The 18,771-nt window shown below is 48.3% G+C and overlaps 1 protein-coding gene across 2 annotated transcripts in view; it reads left to right on the top strand.

Annotated features, from left to right (window-relative positions):
* AHNAK (AHNAK nucleoprotein) overlaps positions 1-18,499 on the top strand; it is a 71,175-nt gene extending 52,676 nt beyond the window's left edge. For both annotated transcript variants that reach the window (XM_067472560.1, XM_067472561.1), the window contains one exon: positions 160-18,499. In XM_067472560.1, the coding sequence (XP_067328661.1) occupies positions 160-16,398 (16,239 nt within the window). In that variant the 3' untranslated portion in view covers positions 16,399-18,499. The remainder of the gene's footprint in view (positions 1-159) is intronic.
* Positions 18,500-18,771: the final 272 nt, after the last annotated feature.

Below are 18,771 nucleotides of genomic sequence, written 5' to 3'. Positions count from 1 at the left end.
ATAATATTTTCACAAACCCCGACGACATCAAGACGTATTATTATTATTATTATTATTATTATTATTGTTTACAATATTTTCACAAACCCTGATGACATCAAGACACTTATTATTATTATTATTATTATTATTATGTTTTTCTCTCTGTGTGTCTTCCAGAGCGGAGATGACGAAGAGTACCGGCGGATTTACACGACTAAGATTAAGCCCCGGCTCAAGTCGGAGGACGGCGTGGAAGCGGAGGCGGCGGGGGGCACCCAGAGCCGAACCATCACCGTCACCAAGCGCGTCACGGCATATACTGTTGACGTCGGTGGCCGCGAAGGCGCCAGAGACCTCGACATCACCAGCCCAGAGTTTAAGATCAAGGTCCCGAAACACGAACTCACTCACGTCTCCAAAGCCGAGTTTGAAACCGAGTCAGGGAAAACGACGATGACGACGACGACAACCACCATAAAGATCCCACAGGTCGATTTGTCCGGCCGAACCGTCCAAGGAAGACCCTCGGAGGTCACGTTTGGTGGACCAAGCGCCGAATCGCCCTCTCGGAGGTTGGAGTTTGGCGTTCCCGATGTCCACATGGAACAGCAGAAGGTCCAGATGTCAGGGCCTCAAATCTCTGGGGTTGACCTCAAACCTGGCCTGACCATCACAAGTCCAGAAATCAATGGCAAGATGAGTGGCGTATCTGATATAGACTTGAAAGCAGGGGTTCAAGGAGGTAACCTGCCCCATGTAGAGCTTGCCGGACCCAAAGTCCAAGGTGGGTGGGAGGCGGGTTTGTCTCCAACGCACCTCAAGGGTCCTTCAGTTGGCATCTCAGGTCCCCAAATACAAATCAGTGGAATGAAAGCTCCAGACAGTCCAGGAGGCCTCTCGTTTCCTGCCATGAAGATGCCCAAGTTTGGGATCGGGTCCTCACTTTCGGATGTTGAGGTTCCTCAACCCTCTGTGATGGTCAAAGGTCCCGAAGGATCCTTCAAAGGCCCCAAATACACATTGGAAGGTCCTGGAGACGTCCACCTGGAAGGTGGTGTGAAGGTGACCTCCCCAACGTTGGAAGGTCCCAAGGTGGACCTCAAAGGGCCCAAAGTGGGTTTTGGGGAGCCAGATGTAGGAGAGGGGAAAATCAAATTGCCCCACATGAAGCTTCCAAAGTTTTCTGCGTCAGGTCCCGCCATGGATGTGAGTGCTCCAAAAGGCGGGATTGAGATCTCGGGACCACGGATGGACACCCGAGCCCCAGATGTGGCTTTTGAGGCCCATGTCAAAGGACCCCAATTTGGCCATCCCGAAGTGGTCAGTCAGATCCCTGGCATCTCGATGTCGGACGTTGACTTGAACCTCAAGGGCCCTAAAGGAGCCGTGAAAGGACCCGATGTGGGCATTAAAGGTCCCAAGATGGGCTTCAGAGGTCCAGAAGTCTCCATGCCATCCTTGGAAACATCTCCCATAAAAGTCGCCGTGCCAGATGTGGACTTGAAAGCACCATCGCTGAAGGGTGACGTGGATATTTCCGTGCCAAGGCTAGAAGGTGGACTCAAGGGCCCTCAAGTTGGTGTTAAAGGTCCACAGTTAGATATAACCACACCTGACGTTGGCATCAAAGGTCCAAGTGGACAACTGAAAGGTCTTCACGTCAAGACCCCACAAATCACAATCCCAGACATCGACCTCGACGTGAAGGCTCCTAAAGTCAAAGGGGATTGGGGTGTTTCCGTCCCCAAAGTGGAAGGAGGAGTCAAGGGCCCAGTTGTTGACATCAAGGGCCCCAACGTAGACTTTGGAGCACCAGATCTTCAAGGGCCTGAGCTCAAGATGCCCAAAATGAAACTGCCCAAATTCGGCATCAAAGGGGAAGTCCCCGATGTTGATGTGAGTCTTCCGAAAGGTAGCGTCGACATTTCCGGCCCCAGAGTTGACGTTGAAGCTCCTTCTTTTGGTATCAAAGGGCCAGCAGGACACCTCAGAGGTCCTCAAGTCACGATGCCCGAAATGCACGTCAAGACCCCTCACATTACCATACCAGACATTGACCTGAACTTGCAAGGCCCTAATCTCAAAGGAGATGTGGATGTTTCCCTTCCAAAGTTTGAAGGAGGCCTCAAGGGCCCCGCTGTTGACCTCAAGGGCCCCCAAGTGGACCTCGGAGCACCCAACGTTGAGTTCCACGGACCTGACTTCAAGATGCCCAAACTGAAAATGCCCAAATTCGGCATGCCGGGCTTCAAAGCAGAGGCTCCTGATGTCGAGGTTGGTCTTCCAAAAGGCAGTGTTGATATCTCAAGTCCAAAAGTAGCCGTTGAAGGACCTGGATTGGACCTTGAAGGGCCCAAAATCTCAGCCCCAGATGTGGACTTTGGTCTGAAAGGGCCGAAGTTCAAGGGCGATGTGGATTTTTCTGTGCCAAAGCTAGAAGGTGGGCTCAAGGGGCCCCATGTCGGTATTAAAGGCCCTCAACTGGACGTAGACGCACCCAATATTGGCGTCAAAGGTCCAAGTGGACAACTGAAAGGTCCTCATGTCAAGATGCCACAAATCTCAATCCCAGACATCGACCTCAACTTGAAGGGCCCTAAAATCAAAGGGGATGTGGATGTTTCTATTCCAAAAGGAGGACTCGAGGGCCCCGCCATAGACATCAAGGGCCCCAAGCTAGATGTTGGCGCACCAGATGTAGGCCTTCATGGACCTGAGCTCAAGATGCCCAAAATGAAGTTGCCCAAATTTGGCATCAAAGGTGAAGTCCCCGATGTTGACGTGACTCTTCCAAAAGGCAGCGTCGACATTTCTGGCCCCAAAGTTGACGTTGAAGCTCCTGCTTTTGGTATCAAAGGGCCAGCAGGACATCTCAAAGGCCCCCAAGTCACGATGCCCGAAATGCACGTCAAGACCCCTCACATTACCATACCAGACATTGACCTGAACTTGCAAGGCCCTAATCTCAAAGGAGATGTGGACGTTTCCCTTCCAAAAGTGGGAGGAGGACTCAAGGGCCCCTCCGTTGACCTCAAGGGCCCCCAAGTGGACTTTGCTGCCCCCAATGTTGAGTTCCACGGACCCGAAATCAAGATGCCCAAGATGAAGATGCCCAAATTCGGCATCAAAGGCGAAGTCCCTGATGTGGACATCAGTCTCCCGAAAGGCGGCCTTGATATTTCTACTCCCAGAGTTGACCTTGAAGGACCCGAGTTGGGTTTTGAAGGACCAGAAGGCAAGATCAAAGGCCACCGGTTCAAGATGCCCGAAATGCCCAAGATTTCCATGCCAGACATTGACTTGAACCTGAAAGGTCCTAGAGCGAAAGGAGGCTTCGATGTTTCCGTGCCCAAAGTCGAAGGTGGCTTGAAAGGTCCTAGACTTGATCTTGAAGGACCGCAACTGGACGTCGACGTGCCAGATGTTGAACTTCATGGTCCTGAAGGAAAACTGAAGATGCCCAAGATGAAGATGCCCACATTTGGCTTCAAAGGAGAAACACCGGATGTGGATCTCAGCCTTCCAAAAGGTGGGATTGATATTTCAGGTCCCAGAGTAGACGTTGATGCTCCACAGCTGGAAATGGAAGGTCCTGATGTCAACATTAAAGGTCCCAAATTCAAAATGCCAGAGATGCATATGAAGACTCCGAAAATATCCATGCCAGACATTGATCTGAATCTGAAAAGGCCCAAAGTCAAAGGAGAGGTGGATGTTTCTGTTCCCAAACTGGAAGGTGACCTGAAAGGCCCCCAAGTTGATATCAAAGGGCCCAAACTAGATGTTGACATACCCGACGTTGATCTTCACGGCCCAGAAGGAAAACTGAAAATGCCCAAATTCAAGATGCCCAAGTTTGGAATGCCCGGCTTCAAGGGAGAAGGTCCCGAGGTCGATGTCAACCTCCAAAGACCCGATGTGGATGTTTCTCTTCCCAAGGTAGACGTTGAAGGGCCAAGTTTGGACATCGAAGGCCCTGAAGGGAAGCTGAAGGGACCCAAGTTTAGGATGCCCGAGATGCACATCAAGGCTCCCAAAATCTCCATGCCGGACGTCGACTTCAACCTGAAAGGGCCGAAATGGAAAGGAGACGTGGATATTTCTGGGCCAAAGATGGAAGGGGACTTCAAAGGACCTTCTGTTGACGTTGAGGGTCCTCAACTGGATGTCGATGTCCCTGAGGTGGAAATGGAAGGTCCTGAAGGCAAAATCAAAGGCCCCAAGTTCAAGATGCCCAAACTGAATATCAAGGCTCCTAAGCTCTCCATGCCAGATGTAGACCTGGACTTGAAGGTCCCCAAAATGAAGGGCGAAATGGACGTCACGGTTCCAAAGCTCGAGGGCGAATTGAAAGGACCCAGCATTGACGTCAAGGGTCCCAAACTTGACGTCGATGTCCCAGACGTTGACCTCGAAGGCCCAGACGCCAAACTGAAGATGCCCAAAATGAAGATGCCCAAGTTTGGAATGCCTGGCTTCAAAGCTGAAGGTCCTGATGTTGACGTGAGCCTCCCAAAAGGAGAGCTGGACCTTGACATGCCAAGTGTAGACCTTGAAGGTCCAGAAGGAAAACTCAAAGGCCCCAAGTTTAAAATGCCAGAGATGCATTTCAAGACGCCCAAAATCTCCATGCCAGACATAGACTTGAACCTGAAGGGACCCAAACTCAAGGGAGATGTTGACGTGTCCGTCCCCAAATTGGAAGGAGACCTGAAGGGCCCCAATATTGACATCAAGGGACCTTCAGTTGACTTCAGTGCTCCTGATGTGGATCTTGGGCTGAAGATGCCCAAGTTGAAGATGCCACACTTTAGCGTCTCCGGACCCAAACTTGAAGGCCCGGATGTAGATGTGAACCTGCCGAAAGGAGACCTTGACCTTGCTGGTCCAAAGATGGACTTAGAAGCTCCAGACATCGACATTGAGGGCCCCGAAGGGAAACTTAAAGGTTCCAGATTCAAAATGCCAAAACTGAACATCAAAGCTCCAAAGATCTCCATGCCTGACGTTGACCTGCACCTGAAAGGCCCAGGATCGAGAGGAGAGATGGACGTCACTGTTCCGAATATCGAAGCTGACCTCAAAGGTCCCAAAGTGGACCTTAAAGCCCCTGATGTTAGCTTGGAAGGCCCTGAAGGCAAAGTGAAAGGACCCAAGTTCAAGATGCCCCATATCTCCATGCCAGACATCGACCTGAAAGGTCCCAAGTGGAAAGGCGACGTCGATGTCTCCCTTCCGAAAGTAGAAGGTCCAGATGTGGACATCAAAGGGCCCAAACTGGACATTGATGCCCCTGATGTAGAGCTTCATGGCCCCGAAGGTAAACTCAAGATGCCCAAGTTCAAGATGCCCAAGTTTGGAATGCCTGGGTTCAGAGCAGAAGGTCCAGATGTGGACGTCAACCTCCCCAAAGGAGACCTCGACGTCTCTCTTCCAAAAGGAGACTTTGAAGGACCAAGTTTGGACATTGAAGGCCCCGAAGGGAAAGTGAAAGGACCCAGGTTTAAGATGCCGGAGATGCACATCAAGGCTCCCAAAATCTCCATGCCAGATGTTGACTTCAACCTGAAAGGTCCTAAATTGAAAGGAGATGTGGATGTCTCTGTTCCAAAGCTTGAAGGTGACCTCAAAGGCCCAAATATTGATATAAAAGGTCCTAAACTGGACATTGATGCACCTGATGTTGACATAGAAGGCCCTGAAGGAAAGTGGAAGACTCCAAAGTTCAAGATGCCTGAAATGAACATCAAAGCTCCAAAAATCTCCATGCCAGATGTTGACTTCAACCTGAGAGGTCCTAAGTTGAAAGGAGATGTGGATGTCTCTGTTCCAAAGCTTGAAGGTGACCTCAAAGGCCCAAACATTGATATCAAAGGCCCTAAACTGGACATTGATGCGCCTGATGTTGACATTGAAGGCCCTGAAGGAAAGTGGAAGACTCCAAAGTTTAAGATGCCTGAAATGAACATCAAAGCTCCAAAAATCTCCATGCCAGATGTTGACTTCAACCTGAGAGGTCCCAAAATCAAAGGTGATGTCGATGTTTCTGCCCCTAAGCTAGAAGGACCAGACGTAGACATCAAAGGTCCTAAGCTAGATATTGATGCTCCAGATGTTGACCTTCATGGGCCAGAAGGGAAGCTCAAGATGCCCAAGTTCAGGATGCCCAAATTTGGGATGCCAGGCTTCAAGGCAGAAGGCCCAGATGTGGATGTGAGTCTCCCCAAAGCGGACCTGGATGTTTCCCTTCCAAAAGTTGACGTTGAGGCACCGAGTTTAGATGTAGAAATACCAGAAGGAAAAGTCAAAGGTCCCAAGTTCAAGATGCCCGACATGCACTTCAAGACCCCCAAAATCTCCATGCCTGACATTGATCTGAATCTGAGAGGTCCCAAACTAAAGGGAGATGTTGACGTCTCGGTTCCAAAGCTGGAAGGTGACCTCAAAGGCCCAGATTTTGATATCAAGGGTCCTAAACTGGACATTGACGCCCCTGATGTTGAGATTGAAGGTCCCGATGGAAAGTGGAAGGGTCCCAAGTTCAAGATGCCCGACATGCACTTCAAGACCCCCAATATCTCCATGCCGGACTTTGACTTGAACCTGAAGGGTCCCAAAGTGAAAGGAGATGTGGATGTTTCCGTGCCAAAATTGGAAGGTGATCTGAAAGGTCCCAATATTGACATCCAAGGACCAAAGCTAGATGTAGATGTTCCTGATGTTGAGCTTGAAGGCCCAGAAGGAAAGTTGAGAGGTCCCAAATTCAAGATGCCAGACATGCACTTCAAAGCACCCAAGATTTCCATGCCTGACGTGGACTTCAACCTCAGAGGTCCCAAAATGAAGGGAGATCTAGATGTTTCTGCTCCTAAGCTTGAAGGAGATTTGAAAGGACCGGAATTTGACATCAAAGGTCCCAAACTCGATATCGATGCTCCAGATGTTGACCTTCATGGGCCAGAAGGAAAACTCAAGATGCCCAAGTTCAAGATGCCCAAATTTGGAATGCCCAGCTTTAAGGGAGAAGGCCCAGATGTAGATCTGAGTCTCCCCAAAGCAGACGTTGACGTTTCCCTTCCAAAAGTAGACCTTGAAGCACCAAGCTTGGATGTTGAAGGTCCAGAAGGAAAGCTGAAAGGACCTAAGTTCAAGATGCCTGACATGCACTTCAAGACTCCCAAAATCTCCATGCCAGACATCGATTTGAATCTGAAAGGCCCCAAGTTGAAAGGAGATGTTGATATCTCAGTTCCAAAGGTGGAAGGAGATCTAAAAGGACCTGATTTTGACATTAAAGGTCCCAAACTGGATGTTGACGTTCCCGACATCGATTTGGAAGGACCTGAAGGAAAGCTGAAAGGCCCGAAGTTCAAGATGCCCGACATGCACTTCAAGACCCCCAAGATCTCCATGCCGGACTTCGACTTGAACCTGAAAGGACCCAAAGTCAAAGGAGATGTGGATGTTTCCGTGCCGAAGTTGGAAGGTGATTTGAAAGGTCCTGATTTTGACATCAAAGGACCGAAGCTAGATGTAGATGTTCCCGATGTTGAGCTTGAAGGTCCAGATGCAAAGTTGAGAGGCCCTAAATTTAAGATGCCTGAACTGAACATTAAGGCCCCAAAGATCTCCATGCCTGATGTAGACTTCAACCTCAGAGGTCCCAAACTGAAGGGTGATCTAGATGTGTCTGCTCCAAAGTTAGAAGGAGATCTGAAAGGACCAGATATTGACATCAAAGGTCCCAAACTCGATATTGATGCTCCAGATGTTGACCTTCATGGGCCAGAAGGAAAACTCAAGATGCCCAAGTTCAAGATGCCCAAATTTGGAATGCCGAGTTTCAAGGCGGAAGGCCCAGATGTGGATGTGAGTCTCCCCAAGGCAGACCTTGACGTTTCCCTTCCAAAAGTAGACCTTGAAGGACCAAGCTTGGATGTTGAGGGTCCAGAAGGAAAACTGAAAGGCCCGAAGTTCAAGATGCCCGACATGCACTTCAAGACCCCCAAAATTTCGATGCCTGACATTGATTTGAATCTGAAAGGCCCCAAACTAAAGGGAGATGTTGACGTTTCGGTTCCAAAGCTGGAAGGTGACCTCAAAGGCCCAGATTTTGATATCAAGGGTCCTAAACTGGACATTGATGCACCCGACGTAGAGATTGAAGGTCCTGATGGAAAGTGGAAGGGTCCCAAGTTCAAGATGCCCGACATGCATTTCAAGACCCCCAAGATCTCCATGCCGGACTTTGACTTGAACCTGAAGGGTCCCAAAGTGAAAGGAGATGTGGATGTTTCCGTGCCAACCTTAGAAGGTGATTTCAAAGGTCCAGATTTTGACATCAAAGGACCGAAGCTGGATGTAGATGTTCCCGATGTTGAGCTTGAAGGTCCAGAAGGAAAGTTGAGAGGCCCCAAATTCAAGATGCCCGAAATGAATATCAAAGCTCCCAAGATCTCCATGCCTGATGTGGACTTCAACCTCAAAGGTCCCAACTGGAAAGGAGATGTTGATGTTTCCCTGCCGAAAGTAGAAGGCCCCAACATTGACATCAAAGGTCCCAAACTCGATATCGATGCACCAGATGTTGACCTCCATGGGCCAGAAGGAAAACTGAAGATGCCCAAGTTCAAGATGCCCAAGTTTGGGATGCCTGGCTTCAAAGGGGAAGGTCCTGAGATAGATGTCAATCTCCCGAAAGGAGATATTGACGTGTCTGCTCCAAAGGTGGACCTTGAAGGCCCCGAATTCGACATTGAAGGCCCAGAAGGCAAAATCAAAGGCCCCAAGTTCAAGATGCCCGAGATGAACATCAAGGCACCCAAGATCTCCATGCCTGATGTGGACTTCAACCTCAAAGGTCCCAAACTGAAGGGAGATCTCGATGTTTCTGCTCCAAAGCTTGAAGGAGATCTGAAAGGACCAGAATTTGACATCAAAGGTCCCAAGTTAGACATTGATGCTCCAGATGTTGACCTCCATGGACCAGAAGGAAAACTCAAGATGCCCAAGTTCAAGATGCCCAAGTTTGGGATGCCAGGCTTCAAAGGAGAAGGTCCTTCAGTGGATGTGAACTTGCCCAAAGGAGAAGTGGACATCTCTGCCCCGAAACTGGACATTGAAACACCAGATTTGGACATTGAAGGCCCAGAAGGGAAATTGAAAGGTCCTAAGTTTAAGAAGCCCGACATGCATTTCAATGTCCCCAAGATCTCAATGCCAGACATTGACCTGAACCTGAGAGGCCCCAAAATAAAGGGAGATCTCGAAGGGGACATCAAAGGACCCAACGTGGAGCTCAAAGGGCCAGACATTGACTTGGAGGCACCAAAAATAGACATTGAAGCAAAGCCAAAGAAATCGAGGTTCAAGCTTCCCAAATTCAATTTTTCTGGCCCAAAGGTCCATAGCCCTGAGGTTGACGTCAAGTTGAAGAAGCCAGACATTGACGTTTCCGGCCCCAAAGTTGACGTCCAAGGCCCAGATGTTGACCTCCAAGGCAAAGTGAAAGGTTCTAAGTTTAAGATGCCATCCTTGAATATTTCCTCGCCCAAAGTCTCAATGCCGGACGTGGAGTTGAATTTGAAAGCACCTAAACTGAAAGGAGACCTAGATGTCTCTTCTCCAAGCCTGGAAGGAGATCTGAAAGGTCCCGACATCGATATAAAAGGCCCCAAGTTGGACATCGCGGCACCAGATGTTGACTTGCATGGACCGGAGGCGAAGCTGAAGATGCCCAAGTTCAAGATGCCCAAGTTTGGGATGAAAGGGCCCGAGGTGGACGTCAACCTTCCCAAAGCAGACCTTGACGTCACATGTCCCAAAGTAGACATTGAAGCCCCAGACTTGGACATCGAAGGCCCCGAGGGCAAAATCAAAGGCCCCAAGTTCAAAATGCCAGACATGCACTTCGGGATGCCCAAGATCTCCATGCCAGACATAGACTTGAACTTGAAAGGTCCTAAGTTGAAGGGAGATGTTGATGTTTCTGTTCCAAAGTTGGAAGGAGATCTGAAGGGCCCAGATCTCGACCTCAAGGGTCCACAGCTAGATGTAAACCTTCCTGATGTTGACATTGAAGGCCCAGAAGGAAAACTGAAAGGACCTAAGTTCAAGATGCCTGATATGCACTTCAAGACCCCCAAAATCTCCATGCCAGATGTTGACTTCAACCTAAAAGGCCCCAAACTAAAAGGAGATGTTGACCTTTCGGTTCCAAAGCTGGAAGGTGACCTCAAAGGCCCAGATTTTGATATCAAGGGTCCTAAACTGGACATTGATGCCCCTGATGTTGAGATTGAAGGTCCCGATGGAAAGTGGAAGGGCCCCAAGTTCAAGATGCCTGACATGCACTTCAAGACCCCCAAGATCTCCATGCCAGACATTGACTTGAACCTCAAGGGTCCCAAAGTGAAAGGAGATGTGGATGTTTCCGTGCCAACGTTGGAAGGTGACCTGAAAGGTCCCAGTATTGACATACATGGACCGAAGCTAGATGTAGATGTTCCCGATGTTGAGCTTGAAGGTCCAGAAGGAAAGTTGAGAGGCCCTAAATTTAAGATGCCTGAACTGAACATTAAGGCCCCAAAGATCTCCATGCCTGATGTAGACTTCAACCTCAAAGGTCCCAAACTGAAGGGAGAGCTAGATGTGTCTGCTCCAAAGTTAGAAGGAGATCTGAAAGGACCAGACATTGACATCAAAGGTCCCAAACTCGATATTGATGCTCCAGATGTTGACCTCCATGGGCCAGAAGGGAAACTCAAGATGCCCAAGTTCAAGATGCCCAAATTTGGAATGCCGAGTTTCAAGGCAGAAGGCCCAGATGTGGACATGAGTCTCCCCAAAGCAGACCTTGACGTTTCCCTTCCAAAAGTAGACCTTGAAGGACCAAGCTTGGATGTTGAGGGTCCAGAAGGAAAGCTGAAAGGACCTAAGTTCAAGATGCCCGACATGCACTTCAAGACACCTAAAATCTCCATGCCTGACATTGATTTGAATCTGAAAGGCCCCAAACTAAAGGGAGATGTTGACGTTTCAGTTCCAAAGCTGGAAGGTGACCTCAAAGGCCCAGATTTTGATATCAAGGGTCCTAAACTGGACATTGACGCACCTGATGTAGAGATTGAAGGTCCTGATGGAAAGTGGAAGGGTCCCAAGTTCAAGATGCCCGACATGCACTTCAAGACCCCCAAAATCTCCATGCCGGACTTTGACTTGAACCTGAAGGGTCCCAAAGTGAAAGGAGATGTGGATGTTTCTGTGCCAAAGTTGGAAGGTGATTTGAAAGGTCCTGATTTTGACATCAAAGGACCTAAGCTAGATGTAGATGTTCCCGATGTTGACCTTGAAGGTCCAGATGCAAAGTTGAGAGGCCCTAAATTCAAAATGCCTGAACTGAACATTAAGGCCCCAAAGATCTCCATGCCTGATGTGGACTTCAACCTCAGAGGTCCCAAACTGAAGGGTGATCTAGATGTGTCTGCTCCAAAGTTAGAAGGAGATCTAAAAGGACCAGATTTTGACATCAAAGGTCCCAAACTCGATATCGATGCTCCAGATGTTGACCTCCATGGGCCAGAAGGAAAACTCAAGATGCCCAAGTTCAAGATGCCCAAATTTGGGATGCCAGGCTTCAAGGCAGAAGGCCCAGATGTAGACCTGAGTCTCCCCAAAGCGGACCTGGACGTTTCTCTTCCAAAAGTCGATCTTGAAGCACCAAGCTTGGATGTTGAGGGTCCAGAAGGAAAGTTGAAAGGACCCAAATTCAAGATGCCTGACATGCACTTCAAGACCCCCAAGATCTCCATGCCAGATTTTGACTTGAACCTGAAAGGACCCAAAGTGAAAGGAGATGTGGATGTTTCCGTGCCAACATTAGAAGGTGATTTGAAAGGTCCCAATATTGACATCCATGGACCGAAGCTAGATGTAGATGTTCCTGATGTTGAGCTTGAAGGTCCAGATGCAAAGTTGAGAGGTCCTAAATTTAAGATGCCAGACATGCACTTCAAGGCACCCAAGATTTCCATGCCTGATGTGGACTTCAACCTCAGAGGTCCCAAACTGAAGGGAGATCTAGATGTTTCTGCTCCCAAGCTTGAAGGAGATCTAAAAGGACCGGACATTGACATCAAAGGTCCCAAACTTGATATAGATGCTCCAGATGTTGACCTCCATGGGCCAGAAGGGAAACTGAAGATGCCCAAGTTCAAGATGCCCAAATTTGGGATGCCAGGCTTCAAGGCAGAAGGCCCAGATGTGGACCTGAGTCTCCCCAAAGCAGACCTGGATGTTTCTCTTCCTAAAGTAGACCTTGAAGCACCAAGCTTGGATGTTGAGGGTCCAGAAGGAAAGCTGAAAGGTCCCAAGTTCAAGATGCCCGACATGCACTTCAAGACTCCCAAGATCTCCATGCCTGATGTGGACTTCAACCTCAAAGGTCCCAAACTGAAGGGAGATCTAGATGTTTCTGCTCCCAAGCTTGAAGGCGATCTGAAAGGACCCGATTTTGACATCAAAGGTCCCAAACTCGATATCGATGCTCCAGATGTTGACCTCCATGGGCCAGAAGGGAAACTCAAGATGCCCAAGTTCAAGATGCCCAAATTTGGGATGCCAGGCTTCAAGGCTGAAGGCCCAGATGTGGACGTGAATCTTCCCAAAGCGGACCTGGATGTTTCTCTTCCAAAAGTCGATATTGAAGGACCAAGCTTGGATGTTGAAGGTCCAGAAGGAAAGCTGAAAGGTCCCAAATTCAAGATGCCTGACATGCACTTCAAGACTCCCAAGATCTCTATGCCGGATGTTGACTTGAACCTGAGGGGTCCCAATTTGAAAGGAGATGTGGATGTTTCCGTACCAAAGTTAGAAGGTGATTTCAAGGGTCCCGACTTTGACATCAAAGGGCCGAAGCTAGATGTTGACGTTCCCGATGTTGATCTTGAAGTTCCTGATCCAAAGTTGAAAGGCCCTAAATTCAAGATGCCGGACATGCATTTCAAGACACCTAAAATCTCCATGCCAGATATGAACCTGAACCTGAAAGGACCTAAAGTGAAAGGCGATGTGGATGTTTCCGTCCCAAAGTTGGAAGGGGATCTAAGAGGTCCTGATATCGACCTGAAAGGTCCTCAAGTAGATCTTCCTGACATTGATATCGAAGGACCAGATGGAAAACTGAAAGGTCCTCGGTTTAAGATGCCCGAAATGAACATCAAAGCTCCCAAGATCTCCATGCCAGACGTGGACTTCAACTTGAAGGGCCCCAAACTGAAGGGAGACGTTGACCTGGATGTATCTGCCCCCAAGATTGGTGGTGACCTGAAGGGTCCAGACTTTGATATAAAGGGCCCCAAAGTGGATGTTTCGGTCCCGGACATGGACTTGGAATGTCCTGAAGGAAAACTGAAAGGGCCGAAGTTCAAGATGCCCGACATGCATTTTAAGACGCCCAAAATTTCAATGCCAGACTTTGACTTGAACCTGAAAGGTCCCAAGGTGAAAGGAGATGTCGATGTGTCCGCACCCAAGTTGGAAGGTCCCGATTTTGACCTCAAGGGACCGAAACTAGATGTAGATGTTCCGGACGTTGAGTTGGAAGGTCCAGATGGAAAATGGAAAGGCCCGAAATTTAAGATGCCCGAAATGCACATGAAGACGCCCAAGATCTCCATGCCTGACGTCGATCTCAACCTGAAAGGACCACAGATGAAGGGCGACGTCAACATTTCTGGCCCGAAACTTGAAGGAGATTTCAAAGGCCCTGAAATGGACATCAAAGGTCCGAAGTTGGACATCGACGCTCCAGACGTGGATCTCCATGGTCCAAAGATGAAGTTACCCAAGATGAAGTTACCCAAATTTGGCCTGCCTGGATTCAAAGGAGAAGGACCTGACGTTGATGTCAACCTACCCAAAGGAGAATTGGACTTATCTGGCCCCAAAGTCGACGTCGAAGCTCCCAGTTTGGATGTTGAAGGACAACTGAAAGGCCCTAAAGTCACAATGCCCGAAATGCATTTCAAGACCCCTCAGATATCCATGCCAGACATTGATTTGAATCTGAAAGGACCCAAAGCGAAGGGGGATCTCAACCTCAAAGGCCCAGAAATGGACATCGAAGGCCCAGGGATCGGAGTCAAAGGTCCGAATATCGACTTGGAGTGTCCAGATGTGAACGTTGAAGGTCCCGAAGGAAGCGTCAAACTCCCGAAATTTAAGATGCCGAAATTTGGGTTCGGAGCCAAGAGCCCCAAGGCCGAAGTGAAGTCTCCCAATTTGGACGTCTCTCTTCCGGAAGGGGAACTCAACCTCGAGTCGCCCGACGTCGCCCTTTCCGCCAAAGGGAAGAAGAGCAAGTTCAAGATGCCCAAGATCCACATGAGCGGGCCGAAAATCAAAGGCAAGAAGGCCGGCTTCGACGTGAGCGGAGAGGTGGACGCCAGTATGAAATCGCCCGATTTGGAAGGAAGCGTCTCCATCCCCGAAGCGTCCCTGAAAGGAGACCTGAACGTCAAGTCGCCGAAGGGGAAGTCCGTCTTTGGGAAGCTCTCGTTCCCCGACGTCGAGTTCGACATCAAGTCCCCCGTCTTCAAGGCCGACGCTTCGTTGCCCAAAGTGGAAGGAGATCTCGACGTCACCGTTCCCGGCGGAAGCGCCAGCCTCCCCGACGTCAACATCGGAGGTCCCGATGTCCACCTGAAGAAGCCCAAAATGAACATCTCCGGCGGGAACGTCGACTTCGCCGGCCCCAAATTGGAAGGCGATGTCCAGTTGCCCAGCTTCGACGCCAAACTCAACGCTCCGGACCTCAATCTGAGGGGCCCCTCCGTCGATATCTCCGCTCCAGACATGGATCTCAACTTGAAAGGACCAAAGATAACCGGCGACGTTGAGCTTCCCCACGCGGAATTGCACGGTCCAGAAGGGAAGCTGAAGTTCCCTAAATTCGGCTTGCCGAAAATCGGGAAACCGGGAGTGAAGTTGGAAGGGCCTGACGTCAACCTTCAGGGACATTCGCCCTCCGCAAACATCGACGTCTCCGGCCCGAGTGTTGGAGGCGCAGCCGACTTAAGCTTGAAAGGACCAAAACTAGGAGGAGACTTTGGTCTTTCCGGCGACGTGAAAGGCCCGAAGGTCGGTTTCAGCGCTCCGGATGTCGACATTGGCGGTTTCGACGGGAAGCTCAACTTGCCAAAGTCCCCAGGTCTAGACGTCAGCCTAAGCGCTCCAGACCTTGATGTGAAAGGACCGGCAGTGAAAATGGGTTCCGCTCCTGATTTTGATGTGAATCTCAAAGGACCAAAAGTGAAGGGAGATCTCGGCTTTTCCGGCGGCGTCTCGTCCCCGAAGTTCGAGGCGCCTCAAGTGAATGTAGAAGGCAGTGGGACCGGAATCAGACTTCCTTGCATGAAGATCCCCCAGTTTGGCATCTCCGGTGAAGGACCCGGCATCGACATCCAAGGGCCGAACCTTTCCGCCCCAGACTTCGATTTGAACCTGAAAGGACCAAGTTTGAAAGGCGATGTGAAAGTGGGCACGGCGGGGGTGAAGATGCCCGGCGTGGGGTTCGACGCCGAAGCACCGGACGTCAGCTTGCGAGGGCCGTCCCTCAACGTTTCCACTCCCAAAGTTTCCGGGCCGGATTTCGACGTCAATTTGAAAGGGCCTAAAATCAAATCTCCGGAGTTCGACGTCGGCATCCAAGGGACGGGAGACCTCCACGTTTCCGGACCAAAGGGAGGAGTGGACGTCAAAGGCATGCACGGCCATTTGGAAAGCCCGTCTGGGAAAGTCTCGTTCCCGAAGATGAAGATGCCCAAATTTGTCGTTTCGGGTCAGGAGGCGACCGGGAGGGAAGTCGGGGTCGACGTCGAGTTCCCGCAGGCGACCGCTCTTGCGAACGTCGAGCTGGAAGAACCCGACCTGAAGCTGAAGAAGTCCAAAATCAAGATGCCGAAGTTTGCGTTCTCGAAGCCGAAAGCGAAAGGCGGCGAAGTGTCCGGAGGAGAGCTGAAGGCGAGCTTGGGCTCCTTAGAGGGCGACGTCGAGGTCAGCGGAGAAGTGGCCGCCTCCTCGCCCAAAGGGAAATTCTCCTTCTTCAAGACCAAGAAGTCCCGGCACCGCTCCTCGTCTTTCAGCGACGACCACTCCTCGCATTCGACGCCGACCGGCACTTTGGAGCACGACGTCGAGAAAGGCAAGCACGGCGCCAAGCTGAAGTTCGGCACCTTCGGCGGTATCGGCTCCAAAACCAAAGGCTCCTACGAAGTCACCGGGAGCGACGACGAGAAGACGGCGTCGTTGGCGTCCAAGAAGTCCCGGCTGTCCTCGTCCTCGAGCAACGACAGCGGGACGAAAGCCGGCTTCCGGGTGCCGTCGGTGGAGCTGACGGTGGCCAAGAAGAAAGAGTGAAGCGCCGGCGTGCGTCTCGTGTACATATACGGCCTCTGTGTATATAGAAAACCACACGTCTCTTTCCATCTCCTTCCATCTGTGTGTATGTATATATATATACATTTCCTCGCTTGCGATACTCGGCAAAACGGTATCGGCCTCGCAGCCAGAAATCCGACGTTTTTTAAGAGAGTCGACTACTGTTTTCAACATAGATCCAGCTATGCAAGACCAAAGCCGTCACGAGAAGAACGAACTGTGAGATGTGCCAATTATTATTACGATTTCTTACGTTTTGAAGCAGTTCAGTGATCAATGATATCAATTGGAAATAGGTTTGTCCGAAGGGGCGCTTTTTGGTTCAGGCATCCTTTGGAAAATATATAAATCCTATAGATTTCGAAGAGGAAAAGTCTCGAATTATGTGATATTTTAAAGCTGTGCCAATAAAGAAAGAGAAAAAAATAATAAACAAAGGGGTGTACAGATCTGAGGGATGCGTTTTCCGGGTTCGGGTTTGCGCTTCGTCTGCCGAGAGCTTTATGTTTACTTACCGACGCTTTTTAAAGAAACGTTATCTTTTAATCTCTTCCCAATCTTGCGAAATCTCTGGATTGACGGAAATGTGTCCTTTTTTTTTTTTTTTTTGGCTTTTCGGAGGGGAGAGTGACGTTGTCGTCACGGGGAAAAGCGGATATATTTTTAAAAGAGACGAAAAACACTGTAAAATATATCGAGGCAACTGAGATACGTCGAATTTGGAAACTCGGACTCAAAATTTTCCGATTTTGCATGCGATTTTCGGAACTGAAAATCTGTAAATTGCAAATAATTTCAATTTTGGAAACTGGAAACGGACTCAAAATTTTCCGATTTTGCATGTGATTTTGGAAACTCGAAACGGACTCAAAATTTCCCGATTTTGCATGTGATTTTCGGAACCAAAAATCTGTAAATTTCAAATAATTTCAGTTTGGAAACTCGAGGCAGACTCAAAATTTTCCGATTTTGCATGTGATTTTGGAAACTTGAAACGGATTCAAAATTTTCCGATTTTGCATGCGATTTTCGGAACTGAAAACCTGTATATTTCAAATAATTTTAATTTTGGAAACTCAAAACGGACTCAAAATTTTCCAGTTTTGCATGCGATTTTCGGAACTGAAAATCTGTAAATTTCAATTTAGAATCTCGAAACGGATTCAATATTTTCCAATTTTGCATGCGATTTTCGGAACCGAAAACCTGTATATTTCAAATAATTTCAGTACGGTTTTGACGAAAGAGACAAAACACTAAAGGGAATCGTGGAAAATGTCACTTATCTTGGTTTCAATTTTCCGATTTTGCATGCGATTTTCGGAACTGAAAATCTAAATTTCAAATAATTTCAGTTTGGAAACTCGAAACAGACTCAAAATTTCCCGATTTTGCATGCGATTTTCGGAACTGAAAGTCTGTAAATTGCAAATAATTTCAGTTTGGAAACTTGAAATGGACTCAAAATTTTCCGATTCTGCATGCAATTTTCAGAACTGAAAATCTGTAAATTTCAAATAATTTCAGTTTGGAAACTTGACTCAATATTTTCCAATTTTGCATGCATGCGATTTTGGAAACTCGAAACAGACTCAATATTTTCCGATTTTACATGCGATTTTCGGAACTGAAAATCTGTAAATTTCAATTTAGAAACTCGAAACGGATTCAATATTTTCCGATTTTGCATGCAATTTTCGGAACTGAAAATCTGTAAATTTCAAATAATTTCAGTACGGTTTGACGAAAGAGACAACACACTAATGGGAAATCGCGGCAAACGTCACTTATCTTAGTTTCCTCCGTATATTTTGTGATATTTTTTTTTGTATAATAAGGCAGGAGTTTTCAAAGTGGTGGAAAATATTTTTTTTTCTTCGACGGTTACTTTATTCCTTCCCATCCATCAGATCTCTTTTAAGATTTACACATATATTTCGGTTTCAAACTAAAACAGTAAATGGAGGGGAGAAAAAAAAATCCCTCTATTTCAGCACTTTACCAGCAAAACTTTTAATTCAAAATGTATGGGGGAAATGACCTTGTACAATGCAAAATAAACTGTTTATTAACCTTTTGAGCCATTGGGTTGTGTTTCTTCGCAAGAAGTTGTGTTATGGTTAAGGGGTCACCACAACACGAGGAACTGTTTTCAGGGATCGCGGCATTCGGAAGTTTGAGAAACACTGAATTAGAGTGTAATAACAACATATAATAACAATAATACGCCCCACAAGAAAGAGAAGGTATTATTATTATTATTATTATTATTATTAATCTCCTGAAGAATGAGAGTGTAATAACATAGAATGATAATAATAACAACAACAACAACAATAGTAGTAGTAGTAG

This window comes from Anolis sagrei, chromosome 12 (assembly GCF_037176765.1).
Source record: "Anolis sagrei isolate rAnoSag1 chromosome 12, rAnoSag1.mat, whole genome shotgun sequence".
Taxonomy (NCBI): Eukaryota; Metazoa; Chordata; class Lepidosauria; order Squamata; family Dactyloidae; genus Anolis; species Anolis sagrei.
This window is presented reverse-complemented; position numbering and strand designations above follow the sequence as displayed.